The sequence below is a fragment of the Tachysurus fulvidraco genome, chromosome 13 (assembly GCF_022655615.1).
Source record: "Tachysurus fulvidraco isolate hzauxx_2018 chromosome 13, HZAU_PFXX_2.0, whole genome shotgun sequence".
In the NCBI taxonomy this organism is placed as follows: Eukaryota; Metazoa; Chordata; class Actinopteri; order Siluriformes; family Bagridae; genus Tachysurus; species Tachysurus fulvidraco.
Genome location: NC_062530.1, coordinates 7,322,696 through 7,345,341, shown reverse-complemented (window position 1 = coordinate 7,345,341; position 22,646 = coordinate 7,322,696). Strand labels below are relative to the sequence as shown.

The following is a 22,646-nucleotide window of genomic DNA, read 5'->3' as shown; positions in this document are numbered from 1 at the left end:
TGTTGACCTGCTTCATGGAAACCACACAAGTAAATCTTACAAATAACAAGAATGAGTCATGCGGTATCCTGGTACGAATAATCTTCATTATCACGTACCACTGTGTAGCCCTACGGTTAGAGCTTTAAATATACAATCCTGAGCCAGCACTCTTTTCAGTGATATGATAGATTTCTTGCTCTCTTGGAGCCTGTTGCCAATTGAAAAGCTGCACTTTTTCACCTTGTCCCTTAGCGCGTGTCTGGACACTGTTACGAGCAAAGCTGAAGCCGGTTGATGAATGAATTCCATCTTCTTTATCTCAGAAGAAAGACCAGACGACATTGTCAGAATTTTCCTTGTGTAAAGAAGTCCTGTTTAGTGGTTAGAATGTCAGGCTACTCATTGGTAGGTTGTGAGTTTGAATCCCAGGTCTACCAAGCCACCACTGCTGGACCCCTGAGCAAAACCCTTAACCCTCAATTACCCGAGATTAAATGTAAGTCACTTGGGATGAAGGTGTTTGCCAAATGCCGTAAATATAAACAATGCTTTTATGAAGCACTGTTTTTAGGAGCAGGACATATTCTAAGCTAACTGTGCCTAATGACAGAATTGGGCTACAGACTATTTGAATATTGACAAAGTTAATGCTATTTCTACTGACTGTCATAGTGGAATCAAATAATGAGTATGAGTTCAACATCCAAATCAGGTGAATTATAACACTTTTTGTATGTGGTCAATCTTTACATGACCAAAAGTAACTGGACAAAACTGAACTGGCTTTGAAAGTATTGCCATAGCTGACTAGTGCATTCCTTCTTTTCAAGTCTATACTATATAGTACATCAGGCCACACCTGATGTTTTTGATATCTCTTTGATTGGTCTGTTTTGCTTTTTCAGCCTAATGACGGTTGGCTTTACTGGCACTGACAGCTTTTTCGACTTCATATTGAGCGTTAACAGCAACAGATTCCAAACAGAAACGCTAGCTAAAATAGAAACCCTTTATCTTCTTAGTTCGAAGTAAAATAAAGAGAAAAACAACCTGCCCCTGGCCGACTAACCTGTCCTATGATATTTGGACGATTGAAAAGGGGAACCACATACTGTACACAAAGCGCTGTAATATAAAAACTGATCGCCTGAATTAGATATAAATACTATTTAATTAAAGTTGAACATATACATTTTGATCATTATTTAATTTAAACTCCTATATACTGCGGTTGACAGAGAAAGTAAAAATATTGCAAAAAAAATTATGCACATACGTCTAGACATACGTCAGTTCGTATAATTATGATTTCTTCCCCAGTTTTAGAATTGTATACATTTATTTTGGCTTAGAAAGTACCTCCAAGTTGTATTTGGACTCTAAAATACCCTAGATAGATAAATGCAAAAATATCATAATACCTCTGTCAGTACCCATTGACATGACAAGAACAATTTGTGCTTGATGGTACACCCCAGAATGTCTTGGTCTTTAGAACCTTAGACCTATAATGAATTCAAATCAATTCAGTTTATTTGTAGGGGAGAGTGGGGTAAGATGACCCAGTGGGTAAGTTGACCCATCCCCTGTTTCTGGGCAACTATGCAAATTTGGTGTAATGTGACCATACATTCTGAAGGACTCCATCAGTTGTAATTTTTTGTGAGGAGAAGCACATGGGACAAGAGATAAGATGTTTTTTTTCCACAAAAACACTTATTTGCTTGTTAAAGTTGATTTTCTGCATTTCAGGTATACTCGCTGTTGTGCCAAAGCAAATTTATCTAAGTCTAAAGTACATTTTGGTGATTTGTCAACATATAAAACCATGTTTTTCATCAAGCTAAAATGGCTATGGGGCAAAGTGAGCCAGATGATGTGGGGTAAAATGAACCAGTGGTTGGATCAATGAAGACACCTTTGCAGAGTTCTTTGAACATCTGGTTCAGCATACCAAGTGCTCCTCTGACCATCTCATAGTGCTACTATTTGATTTAAGCAAAGAGAAAGGGGATTGTTGTGCTCACAATTCCACCCCAAACATCTCATCGCCTGCAGCTTCTGGACAAGAGTGTCTATGGTCCATTCAAGACAATTCCAATTACAGACAGCATATACTGTACCACGTCCCTGTTTGTGTGAAAGAGGCTTTCTTGTCAGCAATGACACCATGAAATATCTGTTCTGGATTCAGGTTCACAGGGAATTTTCCTTACAACAGAGATATTTTCTCTGATGCAGAGTTTGAACCATCCATGGTGTCAGACAGACCAAACCCTGATGTGCTGTCTACTTCTGTAGAAGATCAACCCATGGCTTCAACCTCCACCTCTATGTAGGATCTGTCCCACTGAATGATGTGCTGAAGAGGCTTCCTAAACCTTGAAAGGTTGGAGGAACTGCAAGGAGGGAGCAACGACTCATATTTCCCTGCAAGCTTGATGGATGGAATGTTCAATAGTCATTTTCATTTTGCTGAGGGCTGAAAGTTCAAACTGTTCTTTTCTTCTCACAAGTTCAAAACTGTGAAACTGTTTAACAAAATTGGAAATTAGAACTGAACACACCGATGGGACGTTCTTTCTGCCAAACACGTTTGTGTGTGTGTGTGTGTGATTGGACATGACTTGATTAACAGCATAAGAAATACAGCATATAACCATATTTCTTATTCCAGAAAACTACGCTGCCAATCCTTCACTTAGAAATGTTTAAAACTATTGTTCACCAACACAAAAAATAAAAGATTAAAGGTACAATTCAACTTTAACTGTTTTGTTTTGTGTTGTTTGAGGTAGCTTTATAGATTAGACATTGATTGGAAAGGTAAGTGTATTGTTAAATACCTTTTTTAAAAGTTTTTTTTTGTATTATACTTGCATAAAACAGGATGGTCAATTTACCCCCAAATGGCTCAATTTACCCTTGGGCCTTAAATTTCCCTTGCCTGGAGATCCACATAAGTAAAATCTGGCTCATCTTACCCCACTCTCCCCTATGGCGCTTTTAACAATTTACATTGTCACAAAGCATCTTTATAGGAGTATAGAAGAAGAAATTTCAAATTAGGTTACTATTTAAATCTAACATCTATCTAAAATAAGCAAGCCTAAGGTGATGGTGGCGAGGAAAAACTATCTGAGATGATATGAGAAAGAAACCTTGAGAGGAACCAGACTCAGAAGGGAACCTAATCCTCATTTGGGTGACACTAGGCAGAAAATAATGTACATGTAAATATTGTCCTTTCTACAAAAGTTTGTAGTTGAGTGGAAACTGTTAAACTGGAGAAATATGTCACAACTGCTAAATCTCAATGGCACATCATTGCAATCGTAACCCCAACCAGATATCAGGAACGGAGAAAGGGAGAGATAGTGGGAGTTGTTGTGGTGTTCCATTTAATTCACTGAAGGCACATTTTTATCCTATGATCTGTCATGTTTCATAGTTCACACAGATTGGGTTCCACAGGAACACAGCAAGCTGACTAATAGCTTTTGGGAGAGAATCTTTCATAATTCACCATTTTGAAGAAAACAGATCTTGCGCACTAAGAAATGCTTTGCTTAGTGACTTCTAACCAAAATGAAAGAATAGCTCAAATATAGATTTCAAATGTTAACTCATATCAAGCAGATCCAACATGTTCTTATATATAAAACATGGAACCAAGACATAATAATCATATCTTTTAGTCTGAAAATATTTTGTCAGATTTCACAAAAAGGAATCCTAGTGACCAGTGCTAGTAAAACTTGCACTGGAAGGTTGCAAACACAAACCCAGTATTGTCATCTCTTACCTACAGTAAGTGTTAATTTGGATGAAAGCCTGTGCAATATAAATGTGTGTAACAGCCTGAGGAACGCCTTCACATGGTCAATTTTTTTACATTTTCTACAATATATTATTCTAGGTAGCACAGTGGGTTAGTGGTAGGCTTATCTGCCATGCATCTCCAGGGTTGTGGGTTTGAGTCCTGCCACCTCCCTGTGCTTCGGGGGTTTCCTCCCTCAGTCCAAATACATGTGTTGTAGGCTGATTGGCATATCTAAATTGTCCGTAATGTGTGTACGTGATTATATTGTGATGAGTCGGCACTCTGTCCGTGTTCTCTGTAACCCTTCATAGAATAAGTAATCGATAATATGCTGAAAATTCTGGTCACCCTTGGTTCCCAATTTTACTGAAAGATACCCACTGACCTCTATGAAATAAAACATTAGACAAATTTTAAAGAAGGATATGATTACAATGGGAATTTATTTATTCATTCATTATCATCATCCACATCAACCTCCACCACTCTCCTGAAGTAAAAGCCGCTCATGGGATTTTAACACCAGCCTCATCGTAACCCCTTTGCAATGTTCACACTAACATTGGTAAGAAAATAATCGCTGATTCATGGCATAGACCTTACTCTCTAACTATGCTGTTGATGTGATGGTGCAGGAGCATCATGGACAATTTGACAAGCAGTATCTGATCATAAACTTGCTTGGAATGATGTCTGTTTCATTATACATATTAGATATTCATAGACACTTGTACATTTATGACACTTGGCAGACAGCCTTATCCGGATTTATCTAATTTATACAGATGAGTAATTGAGGATTAAGGAACAATCTTCCAATCAGTTGTCCAACACCTTAACCACTGAGCTAAGATTTCCCACTGCATGTGTTAAACTGTTAGCCAATATAGTCCTTAGCCAACATAGTCTTTATATACACTCAAGGAAAGGTTACAGAGTCCATCCGTTGCCTTTACCAGATTTAACACATGGTCACATTGAGCCTGGACTCCAAATCTGTCTTGGCATGAGGTTTAGTGCCAACCTAGCGCAGGGCACAATCACACATTACAGAAATTTTAGAGATGGCAATCACAATACAACACATATCTTTGGAATGGTTCCAGCACAGCTCAGCACCTACAGCTAATCAAATGGCAAACCCCATATGTGTGAAACATGTAAGCAAATAAGCCGCCATCCCTTAACGTTGATTTAGTTAAAAAAAAAAAAAAGGAGCATGTTTTCTGAAAGGACGTATGCTAGATTTTCACTGGCTGAAAACCCAAATCTGGTCCAAACCTGAATTTTTACATTACTTTCCTGTTTTCGAGAATGCAGCCACAACCCGAAGGGTTTTCAAAAACCACTGTACATATTATTTCTAACTATGCAACCATTAAAAATTGTACTGCTCTGTTGAGTGCTCTCGGTGACTCCCTTCCCAAAATGGAATGTGCCTAGCTGGAGGAATGCTTTTATGGACATTGTTTATAATATTTCTGAGCATTCTCCATTATGCAGTGCTTATGAGTGAAAGTGAACAGGGAACCAAGCCAATATTCACACTAGAGAAAAAGCAAGGTGCATTTGAGAGACGTTACAGACAAGATCCAAACGTTAATATTTTAAAACCACCCTGAAATGTTTTTTTTTTCATTCATTCTCTACCGCTTATCCGAACTACCTCGGGTCACAGGAAGCCTATGCCTATCTCAGGTGTCGTCAGGCATCGAGGCAGGATACACCCTGGACGGAGTGCCAACCCATCGCAGAGCACACACACACACTCTCATTCACTCACACACTACGGACAATTTTCCAGAGATGCCAATCAACCCACCATGCATGTCTTTGGACCGGGGGAGGAAACCGGAGTACCTGGAGGAAACCCCCGAGGCACGAGGAGAACATGCAAACTCCACACACACACAAGGCGGAGGCGGGAATCGAACCCCAAATCGAAACGAACCCTGGACGTGTGAGGCAAACGTGCTAACCACTAAGCCATGGTGCTGAAATGTAGAATTACATACTTTCGGGTGACTTTAAGGGCACATGCTGTGTGTGAAACTGCCATTAAAAACAGAAATTTATTAAAAACAATCGCATGATGTGTTAAATTGCATGCACATTTCATTCATGACCATAGAGCAGTGAAGCAAACAAACAGAGCAACATTTTCATGTGATCACACCTCAGTTCTCTCAGCACAGAGATATGCACACTTCCTTTCAGCTTGCCCACATTTTGGTCATTAATCAAGCTAAAGTAGCTTTTTTTTCCATTCATAAGTTTATTACTAAACTGATATTTTTTCAAATTTGCTTTTTGTGTAAAATGTGTAAACACATTTAAAAACTAAATAAAAATAAAACGGTAAAATGAAATAAAGCTAATTAATGTCTTTACCTAAACTAAAATCAGGGTCAAAGTTGAATAATTCCTCATTATGTTCTGCCTTGTGCAATAAAGCCATTTTGGGATTTTGCCTAAAATAACTGTTAAAGGTTCTATATAAAACCCTATAATACAAAGCTTCCCCTACAAAGAACCCAGATAAAATGCTAAGCGTCACCTGAAGTGTCTCCACGGTCAGATTCTTAACTGTGCTCCTGAAGGCTTGATATTTAATACTTGGATAATAAAAAAGACCTGAATTTTGTCAAGTAAAGCTTATCTAACCCCCACCCCAAACAAACATTCCTTATCCCGATGCCTGTGTCTCATCTCTCAGCAAATAGCAATAATCACCATAACCAGTCAAGTGACACATAGGGTTAAAGGGAAAAGAAGAAGAAAACAACCCCCAGACTTCATTATTTATTTATTTTTTATGTTTTTTTTATTTGAGTGTGTTTGTGTGTGTGGGTGTGTGTGTATAAAATCTGCTGATCGTTGTGTTGAGCTCTTTAGACAGTAGGAGATAGTGCCTGCAGGCTGGATTTCACTGTGGCCAGGTTCTGCTTCCAGGAGCTCAACCTGTCGTAAAGCTGTTGCCACTGCTGCTTTCCGAATGTGCGATGGGTGCTGTGACTAACACACACACAGACAACCAGAAATAAAACACTGATAGCAAATAAAACTCCATCCCATGCTTAATGATCCATTTGATTTCATACGATCCATGTCAGAAGGAAAATAAACACAAATAGGAAAACAATTTGAAACACGTTTCAGTTTAATATCCAATTTACGCTTCGGAAATTTCGGAGTTTTACGCTTTACACACGAAGGCCATTAGTCAGAGAAAGAAACGAGAAACCAAAAAGGTAACTGAAGAACTGAAGAGAGCCAAAGCTACAACAAATCGGCTTTCCACAGCTCAGACTCTTCAAAATGTTGAGCATTGTGGGATTAGTGAGCCATAAGAAATTCTGTTTGGATGTGGAGACTCGGCAAATGTGTAAAAAAGATTCTCTTGTCTCGTGAACTTTTTGGCCTTGAAACAAAGCTCTACTGACCGAAAAACAATATTGCACACCATACAGAGAACACCATGAACCACAGAAAGCATGGTGATGGTAATATCATGTTCGTAATGACACTTGAGTCTCTCACGAATGCTCTACCTCAGTGGTCCCCAATCCCTGGGCCGGTACCGGTCCGTGGACCAGATGGTACCGGGGCGCCCAAAGAACATTAAATTATTTCCATTTTATTTACTGTGGTGTATCTCTCTCGGGTTTGTGCGACTTTCCATGGATGAGAGATTAACCGGGAGCTGAGAGACGTCATCTAAAGCCGCTCCAATACCGCGCATGTGCAAAATATCGGGCCGGGTTTAGGTGACGTCTGGAGCTGAGCGGCTGCAAGCAGTGCTTGGTGTACGTGTATATTGTGTTTGCTTTGCTGGCGGATGTGGTAACTCAATGATTAAGGTGTTGGGCTACTGATCCTGGGTACTGATACTGATCATGGGTTCGAACCCCAGGTCCACCAAGCTGCGACTGCTGGGCCCCTGAGCAAGGCCCTTCACCCTCAATTGTTCAGTTGTAAGTCACTCTGGATAAGGGTGTCTATCTGTGTGAAGCGGGGTTTTCTGCAGTGACGGCAACCAAAACAAAACAACGGAATAAACTGGACATAAGCAACACACTTCGGGTGTCATTGTCTCTTATTACCCCAGATGGAACCGTCTTGTGGCAAAGAAACAAGCTCAGGGTTCTCATTGATTTAGCGTTGTAGTGAGTTTAAAAGGCATGTTTAAATACAATTAAATTAAAATTAGTAATTTTAATTTAATTGTATAGCCATCCCCCCACCCCCAGCGGGCCACGGTAAAATGATCAAACATTGACCGGTCCGCGGCGAAAAAAAGGTTGGGGACCACTGGTCTACCTAACCATTTACTGACCTTCAGGTGGAATCCTCTAGTGAAAGGAGTGTGTCTGATATATACTTATCGGTAATGTTCAAGGGTGTGAATATTTGTGCAACGTACTGCACATTTCAAAAAGCTAAGCACTGTGTTAACCCACTGAAGTACATTTTCCTGCTCTGACATGGATGGGGCACCACTGGCGTGAGCCGGTGTGGTCTTAAGGACTCGGAAAAAGCTTACCTTACGACAACCTTGCGCTGCGTCTGGTCGATTTTGCAGTAGACCATCTTGGTCCGAACGGCTAGTAAAACGGAAAAAACATAAATGAATGTGTATATCAAAAAAATAAAATAAGAAAAAAATCACGTGAACAAAGGTTATGATTCAGGATTATGATTAGAGGTATAAGGAACCGAGCCATACCATCGATAACAAAGGGTTCCACGTCATCTGCACCAATCTGCAGCTCCTGCTGCATCGTGTCAAATAAAATCTCTTTCGTCTCCACAGCCATGCCCATGAAAGTCAGTAGCCTCATCTTGGCCATGTTCTGCTCGTGTGACAAACCTAAACACAAATGAAAACATTTGTATTTTAGCAAACTGAGTCAGTGATTAGGAATGCCATAAAAACAGAGCTTGCCCAGTTGGTGAGGTAATGAATTTCGATTTTTCCACTCCTGCATTACTGAATACCATGTACATGTGTGTCTGTGTATGTATGTGTGTGTGTGTGTGTGTGTGTGTATATGACATTACACAGTCAACTAGCTCAGGCATTGATATGAAGTATATAGAATATAAACTCCCATTCTTTAGGGAATGCTTTCCACTAGATTTTGGATTTGTGGGGATTTGTGCTCAGTGCTCATTTGTGGGGATTTGTGCTCAGTGAGCCTTAATAAAATGAGGTCAGTGCTCTGTGCAGGACACTGGAGTTCTTCCACTCATATTGGCAAGCATGACATGTCTCAATTTGTGCACAGAATCGCCAGCAAGTCAATTCCGACCATATCTAAAGTCTTATCCACTATAAATGCTAGCTGTGACTGAACTGCTAATTACCACCTCTGCATGACTAAACACAGCTGTAATCAATGACATACATGAACAAATGAACAAGAATGCTCCGATCGCTAAAAACTGCTGCTGCTGCAGTGTAAATAATTAACATTTAACCAAATTAAAAGTGTATTTACATTAATTAAGTAAGCAGTGATGACCAGAGAACCAACGATCCGGTTCACTGAGTGCTGAGTCTTTAAAATGCTGTGCCTGATTTGTCTCATACAGTTTGGAGGCAAGGAGGATCCCGACTTTAATGAGCTCGTCTCTTTGTGCGGATGCCAAACAAAGCCTCTGCTGAGTTTTACATTCCAGCAGAGCAGAAACACTCAAGTGCGTACACAACATCTCGGCTTGGGCTGGCGTTTATAACGCTCCAGTAAGCCTGATGGTGAAAATAGTGAAAATCATAACAGGCATCAGCTGAGGCTTAAAAAATACCATCTGCACGAGCTAACGTAATTAGTTTGTTATTGTTGACTCAGCAGGCTGCTAGAGGTTTCTTTTAGAATATATGTAACTTAGAAGTATATAAGCAAACTATACTACCTCAAACATTTATAGAAGTCTTTGATTAACGTTATCACTATTTTATAGACAGCTTATTCGGTTAGATTTCAGTCACAGTGGACTAGTCAATGGGTTTGACCATCGTGATGAGTAAAGACTTAGAGGTACCACGTTAGCATCAGGTCGAAATGCCTAAATCATTCTTCAGCTCAAACCAGATCGAGTTGTTAAGTAACTAAAACAGACATTAGTTGGTTTCTGAAACTGTGAAATGCACAGACAGACGTCGTGAGTAAAACAGTAGCCGATCTCTTATTGATCTTAAGATAAACACGTTCTACTTCAGCACGCGGTCCAGCGTCGCTCAGCGTAGGAAGTGGTGCAGATTTAACTTTAGTGCTGCATTATGAATGGATGAGATTTCAGAGCAAACTGATTGATCTAAACATGTGAGCATCACTTATTAAAATGTTCTAAATAAACAAACAAACAAAACAAAAACCTGGAAACATTTCACCTTTGGACAAGCTGTTGCTTTACATGCCATCGTCGAATCCCTAAAGTACTCACCGAGAGAATCGATGAAGTCTTTATTGCTTTGATAGAACTTGACGTAGGCTACAAGTTTTGCACTCACAAAGATGGTCAGCAGCTAGGGAGAAAGCAGACGTGCGATTAACGTGTTACCTGCTAAGTCAGCGGTTCAGAAACACTCTATATAAAATTCATGTGGATCTCTATGGCAGTTAATAAGCTGATGCCAATGCTCAGTACGATAAATCTGCTTCCTGAGATGCAAAAACATAATCATTCAGTTTATTGCTTCTATTACAAATGGAATCGATCCAGAAGTACGTTTAGTTACCCAGTAGGCTAGATAATAGATTTCTGATTTAATATATGCAGAAGTAAAAGTCTCTACTCACATCGTGGATGAGCTCTCCCTCCAGGAAGCGAACAGGTTTCAGAGCCAGAAGATGATCAAACAGAAACGTGTTTGGGTCTTTCAAAGCTCGTACGATGCACCTGTAAGAGACCGAGATCTGTGCTGTATTTCTGCAAACAGAAAATCTTAGAAAAAAACCTGTGGACAAAAACCATACCTGTGGGCATCTACCCGGGCTTGGGAAGCATTGTCTTCTGTGTAACTGCCCAGCAGCTCTACCATCACTTTCGCTGCAGCCTCACTGTACGTACACAAGCAATACAATATGAGACACGAACTAAAATCAGGAAGAGACCTTAAATAAAGCATTATCGGTAATATCCGAGTGTGTACCTCTTCTTACAGTCGACCAGCGCATCATACACCAGCCTCAGCAGAGTGTGTTTCTTCTCTGTGCTCAGGTTCCAGTCAACTATCCACTTGCGCACCTACAGATAAAAGCGGAATAAGACTGTGGAATCAACCGATACGAGGCATTAACTCTCTCTCTGTGCATTAACACTGCTGCTCGGGCTGTACCTGATCCAGATCGGTTGGGATAAAAGCGATGGCGTTGCAAGCAGCTGCCACTTTAACAAGACTGCAGTACACTGTGTGTCGCACCGGTACGTTCTCGTCCATACCGTGGAACAGGTTACTCAGGCTGAAACGTTAAACACAAAACGTCAGTTATTGACAGTAGCATGAAGTGAAGCCGTCACAGCCCATCAGACCCATAGCATAAAACTCAATTAATCCACACTGTACACACCATGTCCCGCTTTCCTAATCTGGTTCAATCCTGCTGTATTGCTGCTAATGTCTGACACCATTTACTGACTGGCTATTTAACTGATTTTGCACTCGAGATGCAACAAATTGTGCACAGAATCAACAAACAGTGTCAAAGTCTTTACACAAGACGATAAGTTTTTATTTCTATACGTTTATCCTCATGGAAGCTTTAATACTTTTACCATCCCAGCATTTAAACAGAAGGGCAAGTTGATTCTTTTTAGTGTAGAATATTGTAGTATTTGTGAAGAAAATGGATGAATGAATGGCTGGGGGAGTGAGGGACTGATCGGATGAACAATCGAAGACGGGGAGTAAGAGAACTGATAAGTGAGTGAAAGTGGACCGATGTGCGAGGGACTGTGTGAGAGGCAAAAGTGTGAAAGTGCAGGAAAACGAGGAAGCGCATGTGTGAATGAACGCGTGAGCAAAAGAGAAAAAGGACGAGTGTGTGGGTGAGCAAAGACAACTGATTGAACAAAATGCGAGATGCAGCACGAGTGTACGGATGAAAGAGCGGGCGAGCAAGAGCCGAACGATAACTGGGGGGAATGAACGGATGGATGAAAGAATAAGGAAGAGAAGAACAGATGAACGAGTGGATGAGCAAAAGGACCGAACAGCCGGATGAACGAGTGGGTGATGGAGTGAAAAATAAACAAATAAAAGATGAGGGGGAAAAAGAAAGGAGGAGCGAACAAGCAAACAAAGTGAACATACAGCTGCATCCTTAGAGTGGGCCGCTCTCCCTCACGGAATTTCACCAGTTTCTCACACAGACTCTCGATCAGCGCTTCTTGTTTCTCAGTCTCCAGGATCAGCAGCAAAGACACGATGCTGTTCATCACACTCTCCACATCTACAGACACACACACACACAACAATTATAAACACCATTCTATATATATTAGAATTATAAACTATTACTATGTGTGATCTGAACAAACAAATTAGAGCAAGAAATGTTTGAAGACAAAAACAAAAAAATAGGCTTTTCTTACAATTATTATGTTCAAAATAAAACAGCAGAAAATATATTTAAAAAAAAATAACAGAACAGAGAAAAGGGAAAGTAAGCACTCTTATAACATAAATATCTATAGTAACTAAAGCTATCACTGGGAACTGTATCCAGCCCAGTTTTCCCCAGGTGGCAAACAGTGCTAGAGTCCACTAGGAAGCAGACGGAGACATCTCATAAGTGTTTACCTTCTAAAACCTCATCATAGATTTAAAAACTCCCTGTTTGATTAAAATTAGGGTAAATAGTGCATACAAGCACACTAAATGTAGGGCATAGACATGGTCGCTTACCTTTGTCTTCATCCTTCAGACAGACATCGCAGGCCTCAATAATCTGAGCCAGATCGACATGAAGGCCTCCTTCTGAGTTCTCCTCTGAGATTTCTGCTCCTTTAGCTTTGATGTAGGCCCGCAGCTCGGAGGCCTGCAGCAAGAAAACAAAATTATTTTAGCACACAGTTGTTTTTTTGTAAACCAGTCACACATATTGAGATGATGACATTGCAATTAATGGTGTCTGGACGTTGACTTTTTAAAAATTAACATCACATTCACAAATTTCTACTATCATCCACAAAATTTCTCACATTTAGCCCATCAAAACAATGTAATGAATACTGCTTTTAAGATTTTTTTTTATTTTTAACAAAACTGTTTCAAAAACAATTTTATGCATATATATATGTGTGTGTGTGTATAAATTATATTAAATACAATTTATATATAAATTATAAATGTATTTATATAAATATAACTATATGTATATATAAATTTATATATAAATTAAACAAAATGTATAAATTAATATAAAATATAAATGTATAACAAATATGAATATATAAATTTTAAATATATAAATTATATTAAATGAAGTGTGTATGTATGTGAGTGTGTATATATATATATATATATACACACACACACACACACTTAATTTAATATAATTTATATATTACATAAATATTTCCCCAGTACATTTACAAAAGTAAACAGTAATACAACAAACTTGTCTGAGCTGACAATAAACAAAACCTACAAATAAAACACGTTATGATGCTTCACAACAGAAATAAAATGAGCACAAACACAAGTGTACTTCTGACTGCCTTCTATATTATTTAGATATTAAAACACACAAAACATTTATTTTTTCTAAACTATTATTTTTTTAACGCAATATAAAATAATGTTTCCATAAAACTAGGAAATGAACAACATAACAGTTGATATAAGTTTAGCTAAAATATATAAAAGATAAAATAAACTAATATCAGGCCAAAGCCTACAGTTAGCTGGCTAGCTAATGAAACGGCTAGCAGGCAGGATGGTGGGCTAGAATAGGGCCGTATCCCAAACTCAGCTCTAAAGCATAAACAGTGCACTAGGGTGAGGGTTGAGCACATGACGTCATACCCTCGGTAGTGCACACAGAAAGGGCGGAGGAAGCGGTTTGGGATTGGCCCATTGCTAAGCTACAGAGCTTATACAGACCTGATGCTAATGCCTTGGGCAAATAAAATACAGCTGAAAACAAGGTAAAATGATCATACGCACACGTGTATATTGTATTAAATAGTATAAAGGATACCTGATCCTCCTCAGTTATGTCGATAAAAGCCGGAACACTCATGTTTGTGAAGCGCAGATAAAATCCACACGTTCACTGCGAGGCTCCAGCGACCGGAAAAAGAACTGAACAAAACGCCGGAGTCGCTCGTGTACTTCCGGGTGATTGACTTAAAGTAACAGGCAATACAGTATGGCCACTTAGGATCACAATGTAACTGGAACACGGTGTCATATTGTGCTGTTGTGCTGTCTGAGATGTTTGTTTTCCTTCTCACCACGGTTATAAAGAGTGAATATTTAAGTTTACATGAACATTTGTAAATGTAAATGTCAATTATTTGAGTTACCATAGTCTTCCTCCTTACCATAGTCTTCCTCCTCACTCAGAGCTCTCCCATCAAACAAGGTTTACCAGAACTGTTGTTTGCTCGATGTCGTGCCCCTCGCACCATTCTGTGTAAACGTTACAGGGACCAACAAGTCAATATGAATGAGTAGGCATAAAGGTGTTGATTTGGTGATGAGTGTAAACAGTAAGTGATTGGTGTACTGCGCTGCTATTAGTATAATACAGGCCTCTCAAGTTTTGAAGACAGGCAAGCGTGACACTTTCCCCCCAAATACAAAGTATTTGTTTAATTTCCATTTATTAATTGTGTGTGTGTGTGAGAGAGAGAGAAAGAGAAAGATTATGACTGGTGTTGTTTATTGTAAGTGTTTGTTGCCTTTTTGGACTCCTTTATCATTTATAATGTTGCTCCCATTTAAAACAGTTCATCTCAAGCCCAGCCATTTTTAGGGTCATGATTGAGGACAATGTCCCGTCCAGAGACAAAATGTTTCGTGTTGAGGTTTTGTTCAAACCGACCATTGAAAATACCCTCTCTAATGAATGTTTTTTTTTCATTGGTTGTTGCGTTAAATCTTACCCAGATAGTGCTATTTTCCGATTGTCTATTGTGTAGCCTCTTTTTTTTTGATCGGCTGATCAGTGTCAGCTAAGAACTGAGACGCGCTTGATTCCTGCCCGGTTCCATAGAGACAGCGGTGCAGACTGATACATTTTGGGCGCTGCGGCTTATTAAATATATGATAAATAGTCAAAAAGTTTTTTGCGTGAGAAATACGATGTGTGACGGGAGAGCGTGACAAAAGACCGAAATGAGTGACTGTCACTCTCAATGCGTGACACTTGACAGCCCTGATAATATTAGTAGATTCGTATACATACAGACAAAATTGTTTTTTTTGGTTCAAGGTTGAAGTGGACCCAGAGCTTATTCCAGTAACACTGGGCACTAGTCAAGTATACACCCTTCATTAAATGTCAGTCCATCACAGAGCAACTTAGAATAGCCGTCTATGTTTGAGACGGGGAGGAAAATGGAGAAAACCATTAATATCATTCAAATTTCCACACAGAGCCTGACAAAAGCTCAGGCCATGTGTGTGACATTCAGCTCTACAGATACAGTACATACACACCAAGTTAAATCTTTATGTTTTCTTATAAATTGGATGTTAAAAATGTAGTAAGCCAGACAACACCCTAAGGAGCTGAACTACACAAATTCCAAGAAGATGACTCAAGATATGGATAGTAAGCCATGATGATTTACCAACTAGGAAGTGTTACAAAATCATGTGAATCAGACATCTGTATGAAAAACTAACATCCTGCACCCAATAAAGTAATATTACAGACTATCATAAGCTGGAGAAGACACATTGTTGTACCATTTGTCAAGTGTAACCAGGAGGATTATGTATAACAAACACTGGCCTAATATAATAGCATGATTCACTCAGCTGCTTGTTGGCCGGAGTGCAAAAAAAACTCTCCAAACCAAGTGTTTTTAATGATGATACAAATGCATCACTTTTTAAAGACCTGTAACCAACATTAAGTGCATAAATTGAAAACATTATTTTAGCAGCTGTGATGATAAGGATTGGTCCAATGATGAAGTAGAACAGTTATATTTCATCCACGAAACATACAGTCAAGCTACACTACATCATTTTCCAAGCACCAAGGATGTACCTGGTACCAAATGCTCCTGTATATCAAGTTCAGAAATCTTGTTAGAATCTCTTCCAGTAAAAAAAACAAAAAACAGATTCTGACTCTTACAGATCTGTGATAACATTGTTAACATAGTGATCTTATTTTGTATCTTAGCAAAGAGAATGCAAGAAGCAAGAAACAAATTAAGTTTGACAAGATACTTTTTTACATTTTAAACCTTTTTTTTTCTCAGTTGAAGTCAACATTAGCTCCACACACTATCCCCCATCCTGTAAGCCTCCTCACCCACCCACCCAATCTCCTGTCCTCATCCATCAGTCAGGTCAGTGACCTCATCACTAAGCACCTCACTTCAGTGAACTCCTCATGCCCAGGGTGGCTGGGTACTGAACCAACACTTCATGCAGTGAGAATTGGCTGTGTGAGCCTTATCAGTGTTATGCATGGTTTGGATTGTAGTCTATATAAACACATGTAAATATCCTTTCTCAGGGTCGAAATGAGATATATTTTTAACACATACAACATCCAGGTGAACAGATGCATGGTGTGGTGGTCTGGGAAAACCCACCAGGAGTTGCTGTAGCTGAATTTTTAGAAAACAATAAATAAAAATGAAATAATGTTTTGGACAATTTTTTTCGTGCCTATTACACAGTTTTCCATGTTAAATTTAAGAAACTAAATATATCTCACAAAAAAAAAACACTAAATCTTCCTGAATAAAAATGAACACAAGAACCTTAAAATGTCTTAAAATGCAAAGTGTGACTTTTCTTACACATCAAATGTCACACCTTAAAGAACTAGCCTTTTAGATACAAGCCGTAATAAAACGGACATAAGACTAATGAATTCAGTTTGCAATCAGATCCCGACTGACAAAATAGTTGTGATGCTTCTGCACTCCAGTCTAAATAAAATCATTATTTTTAGAGGGAATTAGATCTGAATATACTTTACCTTTATCCTGTAGTAGGGGGAATAGTGGCTTAGTGGTTAGCATGTTTGCCTCACACCTCTGGAGGTGGAGGTTTGATTTGAACACCACTGGGGTTTCATCTGGGTACTCCGGTCTCCACGCATAGTGGCTTAGTTTTTAGCACGGCTGCCTTTGGGGTTTGATTCTCTGTGTGCACAGAGTTTGCATATTCTCATCATGCTATACAATAGTTTTTACAGTGCTTTCTGTTTTAATTGGTTTTGTGAAACTTTAAAAAAAGCTGCATTGTTCTGAGAATTGTTCACTTACTAAACAGACATGCTACAAACACTGAAGAAAGCTAATAACATTACTGGTAGTGACATGGTCTGTGATGCTGATATTATACCAGTAGGTCAGGTACAGGAACGCTGCTGTGGATTTTCAAACACAAAAGTGCAAAAGTGTATATTGTTTAAGGATCAAATGTTCCAGTGTGTCAATGTTTGCTTCATTAGTAATTCTAACAGAGCAGCATATCAGAAAAATCCACAGAAGTGAACTTTAAGTATCTGGGGATTCAAGTGAATGTGTGAGAGGCATAGTCACACGATAAGGGTTATGAAAGTTACTGTAAATCTTGTATGCGTGTTGTTGGTAGATTATGTGTTAAAACTTTCCTGGAATATTCCTAATGATAATGACTAAAGTGACCACTCTTGCTTCATTGAATATAGACATGACACAATGTTTTTGACCCAAACTTCTCTTTTATGCATAGTTAAAATGGGATGTATGAAAAATGTGGACCATACAACCATACAAATGTTTATATGATATAATTGTGTAAGCAGTAGTACTGTATATCTAATTTTATATACACCTTTCAAAATGATAAAATAAAATTAAAAACATTTTATTTTACTTAATTTCAATCAAGAAAATGTTAAAACAGACCCTCATTTGGATAGATAAAAACATAAAAACAAACTTTATTATTATTATTATTATTATTATTATTATTATTATTATTATTATTATTATTATTATTATTATTATTATACTGTAAATAGCTTTTAATAATAATGAGAATAAGAATAAGAATAATAACATTAACTTTAATATAAGCTCAAAGCTTCTTACCTATTTATTATTGCTTTTCGAAATAATAAATGAATGCAGTTATTAGTTTGCAGAAATTTACATTAACATTTTAAAACTAACCTGATATTCTGAAATATGTGAGGAAAACAATATTCTTTCATTTTGTCTTGTTCGGTTTTGACTGCTGTACTTCATTTGCCTGGAAATGTCCAATTGTGTATGTTAAAGAATATTTCTGATGTTTCCAAGGCTGGTTGGATACCATTATCTTGAATCATTATATATTATACACCACCCAAGACCACATGAATGTGTGAAAGTCAAGTATCGGGGCAGCCAAGTCCATTAGTTACAGCTGTGCCTCTGTTTTCTTCAAATATTTCTCACACAGCATCATTTGAGGTGTGTTTGTGGTTACTGAGATAATAGTTTTAAAATGAATTAAAATAATAATTTTTGGAGACTCCAGCAGAAACAAACCTGCAGCTGTGTACACCAACTTTGTGCATGAATATTGTTGAAATATGGGTTTATCTATGTAACATGCTCAGGACGACTTAAAAGCACTAAATAAAGTACTCTTTCTTTCAATATCAATGTACCATATTTGGTTCATCCTTGAGAAGAAGAACTCTTCATCACATGCTTATACTTGTTTTTAATTAAAGATTTGCATGGGATTTTAAACAGATGTACTCACTGAATTTTTTGTTGTTGTTGTTGCTGCAGATGAGACCTAGTCTTCTTTGAGTTTCTAACCGTATTTGAATTTGTGTAGAACACATTATTTGTACATACCTACAAATATTACAACACAGTATGTGTAATGTAATTTACATAAATAAAAAAATACGATAGAAACTAAACTAACTCCTGATGAAAACCTTTATACTCCATCAACTGACTGAATCTGTTTTATGTAATTCGGAGTAATATAAAACCAAGGATTCACTTAGCTCACTCAGCTCAGTGAAATGATCAAGTGGGTAAAAGGTTTGGGGCAAGTCGTGGCCTAATGGTCTGACTCGTAATCCTTGTGGGTTTGAGTCTCGGGCCGGCCATGATTGAGGTGCCCTTGAGCAAGGCACCGAACCCCCCAACTGCTCCCCGGGCGCCGCAGCATAAATGGCTGCCCACTGCTCCGGGTGTGTGTTCACGGTGTGTGTGTTCACTGCTGTGTGTGTGCACTTTGGATGGGTCAAATGCAGAGAACGAATTCTGAATATGGGTCACCGTACTTAGCCGTATGTCACATCACTTTAAAAGATCAGGATGTTTTCCATACTTCAAACACCATTTGGTGAACAATCTGTTAATATTCTACTGTAACTTATCTGGCATTTAACTTTACACCAACCTATTGGACCGAATCACATTCACCTGCTCTTACAGACAAATGACTGCTCAGACACGAGCTATTCATTTGTACATTTGTACTTTTAGGCTTAGGCTCTGGTAAACTTGAGTTAAAACAGTGAACTTGTGAGTGCTGCCGGTTTTTCACCCCATGTCATAGAACCCAAGGAGTTCTTAAGTGCGTCAGAGGAAAAGTGCTCATGATTTGTGACTGTTATTTGGATCCTTGCATGCCCGTATGTGTGAGAAAACTCGGTATCTTGTTGTCAGATGTCTCCTGGTTAGTCTCAGCCATTCTTAAAATTTAACACAATGTATTAGACCATGGCAATGAAAACATTGTTGTAGACTCAAAAGCACACATGTACACTAGACTACTATGCATTAAGCACAAATCTGTAAGGCATCAGCTCCCTTAACTGACATTATTTAACACATATTAAATTGGGGTTGGGAGGCAACACATTGATAATCCTTATGATTTTGGAATGGCACATATGGGTGTGATGGTCAGGTGTCCACATGAAGATAACACTGCATACAGTGTATCGTTTTTTAACTTTATGGAAAGTGTAGAAAAAACTGTAGTGTGTTGCATTCATGAAATCAATTAACTGCTACAGAGTAAACGACATTTTATTTCTGCAGGCAAATAAAAAATATTTTTAACAGATTGAACTAACCTTAACAAAAAAAGACGCGTTAAATCTTTCCCAGATAGTGCTATTTTCTGATTGGCTATTGTGTAGTCTCTTTATTTTTGATTGGCTGATAAGTGTCAGGCTCGACTAAGAACTCCATGTGACGCGCTTGATTCCTGCCCGGTTCCATAGAGACAGCGGTGCTGACTGATACATTTTGGGCACTGCGGCTTATTAAATATATGATAAATAGTCAAAAAGTTTTTCTGCATGAGAAATACAATGTGTGGCGGGAGAGCGTGACAAAATACCCAATGACTCACTCTCAATGCGTGACGCCTGACAGCCCTGCATGACATCAAATTTTTAACTTGTCACCTGCATCAAACCAAAAATGCGTCTGCTTCTGTGTGTCGGATTCGTCGGCAGTTATGACACATATTTTGAGCGAAAAAAAATTAAACACGGTTTATTTTAATGTTACACAAGCATCATAAACTTAGAATTTAGAATGACATAAAAAACTAACTAAATTAAAAATTTATTTTCCAAATCTACAGGGAGCCACAGCAGAGGGATGAAAGAGCCGCGGGTTGCTGACCCCTGGTTTAGACCATTTGTTTGGATTTTCTTTATATATCGTAATCTCACTGATATCCAGTATATTCCACTTATATTTTTATCCCATTAAGATTACAATATATAATCATTTTTTCCATCTACAAACAATCAAAATGACTTGAATATCATATCTGTAACATAAATACATTTTATAATGGTCACAGATAGTCTATACTCTATTGTTCGGTTTTCATCCCAGTATTATCATTGATTTATTTAGAATAGTCTGAGAACAGGCTGAAAACTGGGCAGACAATCAGGCTAAAGTGACTGTCACACACGTTCCACCAAATAAAGACTGTCTGATCCTTTACTAATATTAAATTAGATCATACTGAATACACAGACTGTTCCTCTGGTCTTAAGCTCTGTACGCTTCATCAGCTTACTGTAGATTTTCACTTTGATTATAAAGAACTACTAAGATCTTCTGTTAGACTATTCATCTCTTATGATTCACCAGCTTTTTTTTTTAGTACCTAGAATTACGAAGGCTACAGTAGATGCCAGACCTTTTCCTTACAAAGCCCAAAAGTTATCCAACAGCTTTTTAATTAGTCTTCAATACTCAAGCACAGTGTTGGTCTTTAAGCCTAGGATGAATACCTATTTGTTTTTTTCAGCTTTTTGTTAAGTTCCCTGCAGATATGGAGGATTCATGAACATAGAGTGTTTTGGTGGAGTATTGTAACGTGTCTGTCTATGTTTTCCCCTTGTTTCTGTCTGCCGTCTCTCCCTGATGTTAATTGTTTGCTCCGCCCACTCATTGCTCACCATGGACACTAATTACATTCCATCTCTTCCCCAGGTGTCTTGTCTTTGTCTCTGATTATCTCTGCGTTGTGATTGGCTCCTGTCTACTATATTTACTCTGTCTGTTCACTTCCCTGGTGTTGGTCATTGTTCCTGTTCAGTGTCCTGATCTGTTTTGCCTGCCTAACTGTTTGTTTCCTGTTTTGTTCAGTAAAAGTTCTATCTGCGATTGGATCCTCTCTTGCCTTTTGTCTCACCATGTCACAGCGTGACAAGTATGATGTTGTTTCTAAGTTTGTTAGAAATGGTAGAGTGGCTGGTCGCTTTGCCCCATGGTGCCCTCATGTTTGTTACATTCTGGCTCTCCTTTTTAGTTCAGCTGAGAGGCCATGCTTAGAGTCTGCACACAATGTATATCCACTTAAAGCACTACATGATGAGAACACACCTAATACTCTGGGGGTTCTCTCTCTCTCTCTCTCTGGAGCTGCACGTTACTCATGCTGTCTGATGCCTGACTTCTAATCCTGGTCCTTATCTGATTCTTTACATCAGCTTGGAACCTCCTTGAACTGAGAATCACTTGCTTCTGGTGAGGATGGTCCTAAGTGGACAGCCCTAAACTTACTGTGGATGATGCCACACATACATACCCTAATGATGACTGTGAATGTAGTAACTTGCTAAAAATATGCTTAAGTTTCTTTTATGAAATAGTGGATAATTTCATCTGGATGTCAGCAATGACCCTGATTATTGTACTGATTATGATTCCAACGCTTTTAAAACTGCTTGCCAGTATAATGTATTATAGAATAATAATGATTTATATTCTCGCTCTTTAGTGCCACCCAGAAAATCTCTGCTTCATCTCAATGTTTCTTCCTTATGTCCTCTAAGAGAGTTTTTTTTTTCAACTTGATCAGTGCTGTCAGAATCATGTGTGTCAAAATATTATGTGCTGTTTGTACCACAGAACAGCACTCTTTGGCTCTCTTCTGCAAAGTGTACCATTATGAGACATAGACAAAGACAGTTCCTCTCTGAGACCTTACATCATATTTTCATCATATAACAGTAAATGAAGTGTACGTGTAAAGATAAAGAGGAAGGAAGAGTAGGCTTTTTTTTTTTGCCTGACCACAAGCCAGGACATCTGCAGAATATCAAACAATACAAGAGTATTTTTCTACTTCCTTTATCTTTACTTTGATGCTCTGCTCTTT

At 38.5% G+C, this 22,646-nt stretch overlaps 1 protein-coding gene across 1 annotated transcript; it reads right to left on the bottom strand.

Moving 5' to 3' along the window:
• Positions 1–6,594: 6,594 nt before the first annotated feature.
• On the bottom strand, positions 6,595–14,167 carry eif3m (eukaryotic translation initiation factor 3, subunit M). Its single transcript, XM_027147751.2, has 11 exons — positions 14,014–14,167; positions 12,717–12,849; positions 12,123–12,261; positions 11,148–11,271; positions 10,962–11,056; positions 10,786–10,869; positions 10,609–10,708; positions 10,253–10,334; positions 8,532–8,675; positions 8,349–8,409; positions 6,595–6,820 (listed from the first exon to the last, which is right to left on the bottom strand). The coding sequence occupies exons 1-11, from the start codon at positions 14,053–14,055 to the stop codon at positions 6,697–6,699; spliced, it is 1,128 nt and encodes a 375-aa protein (XP_027003552.1). The 5' UTR covers positions 14,056–14,167; the 3' UTR covers positions 6,595–6,696.
• Positions 14,168–22,646: the final 8,479 nt, after the last annotated feature.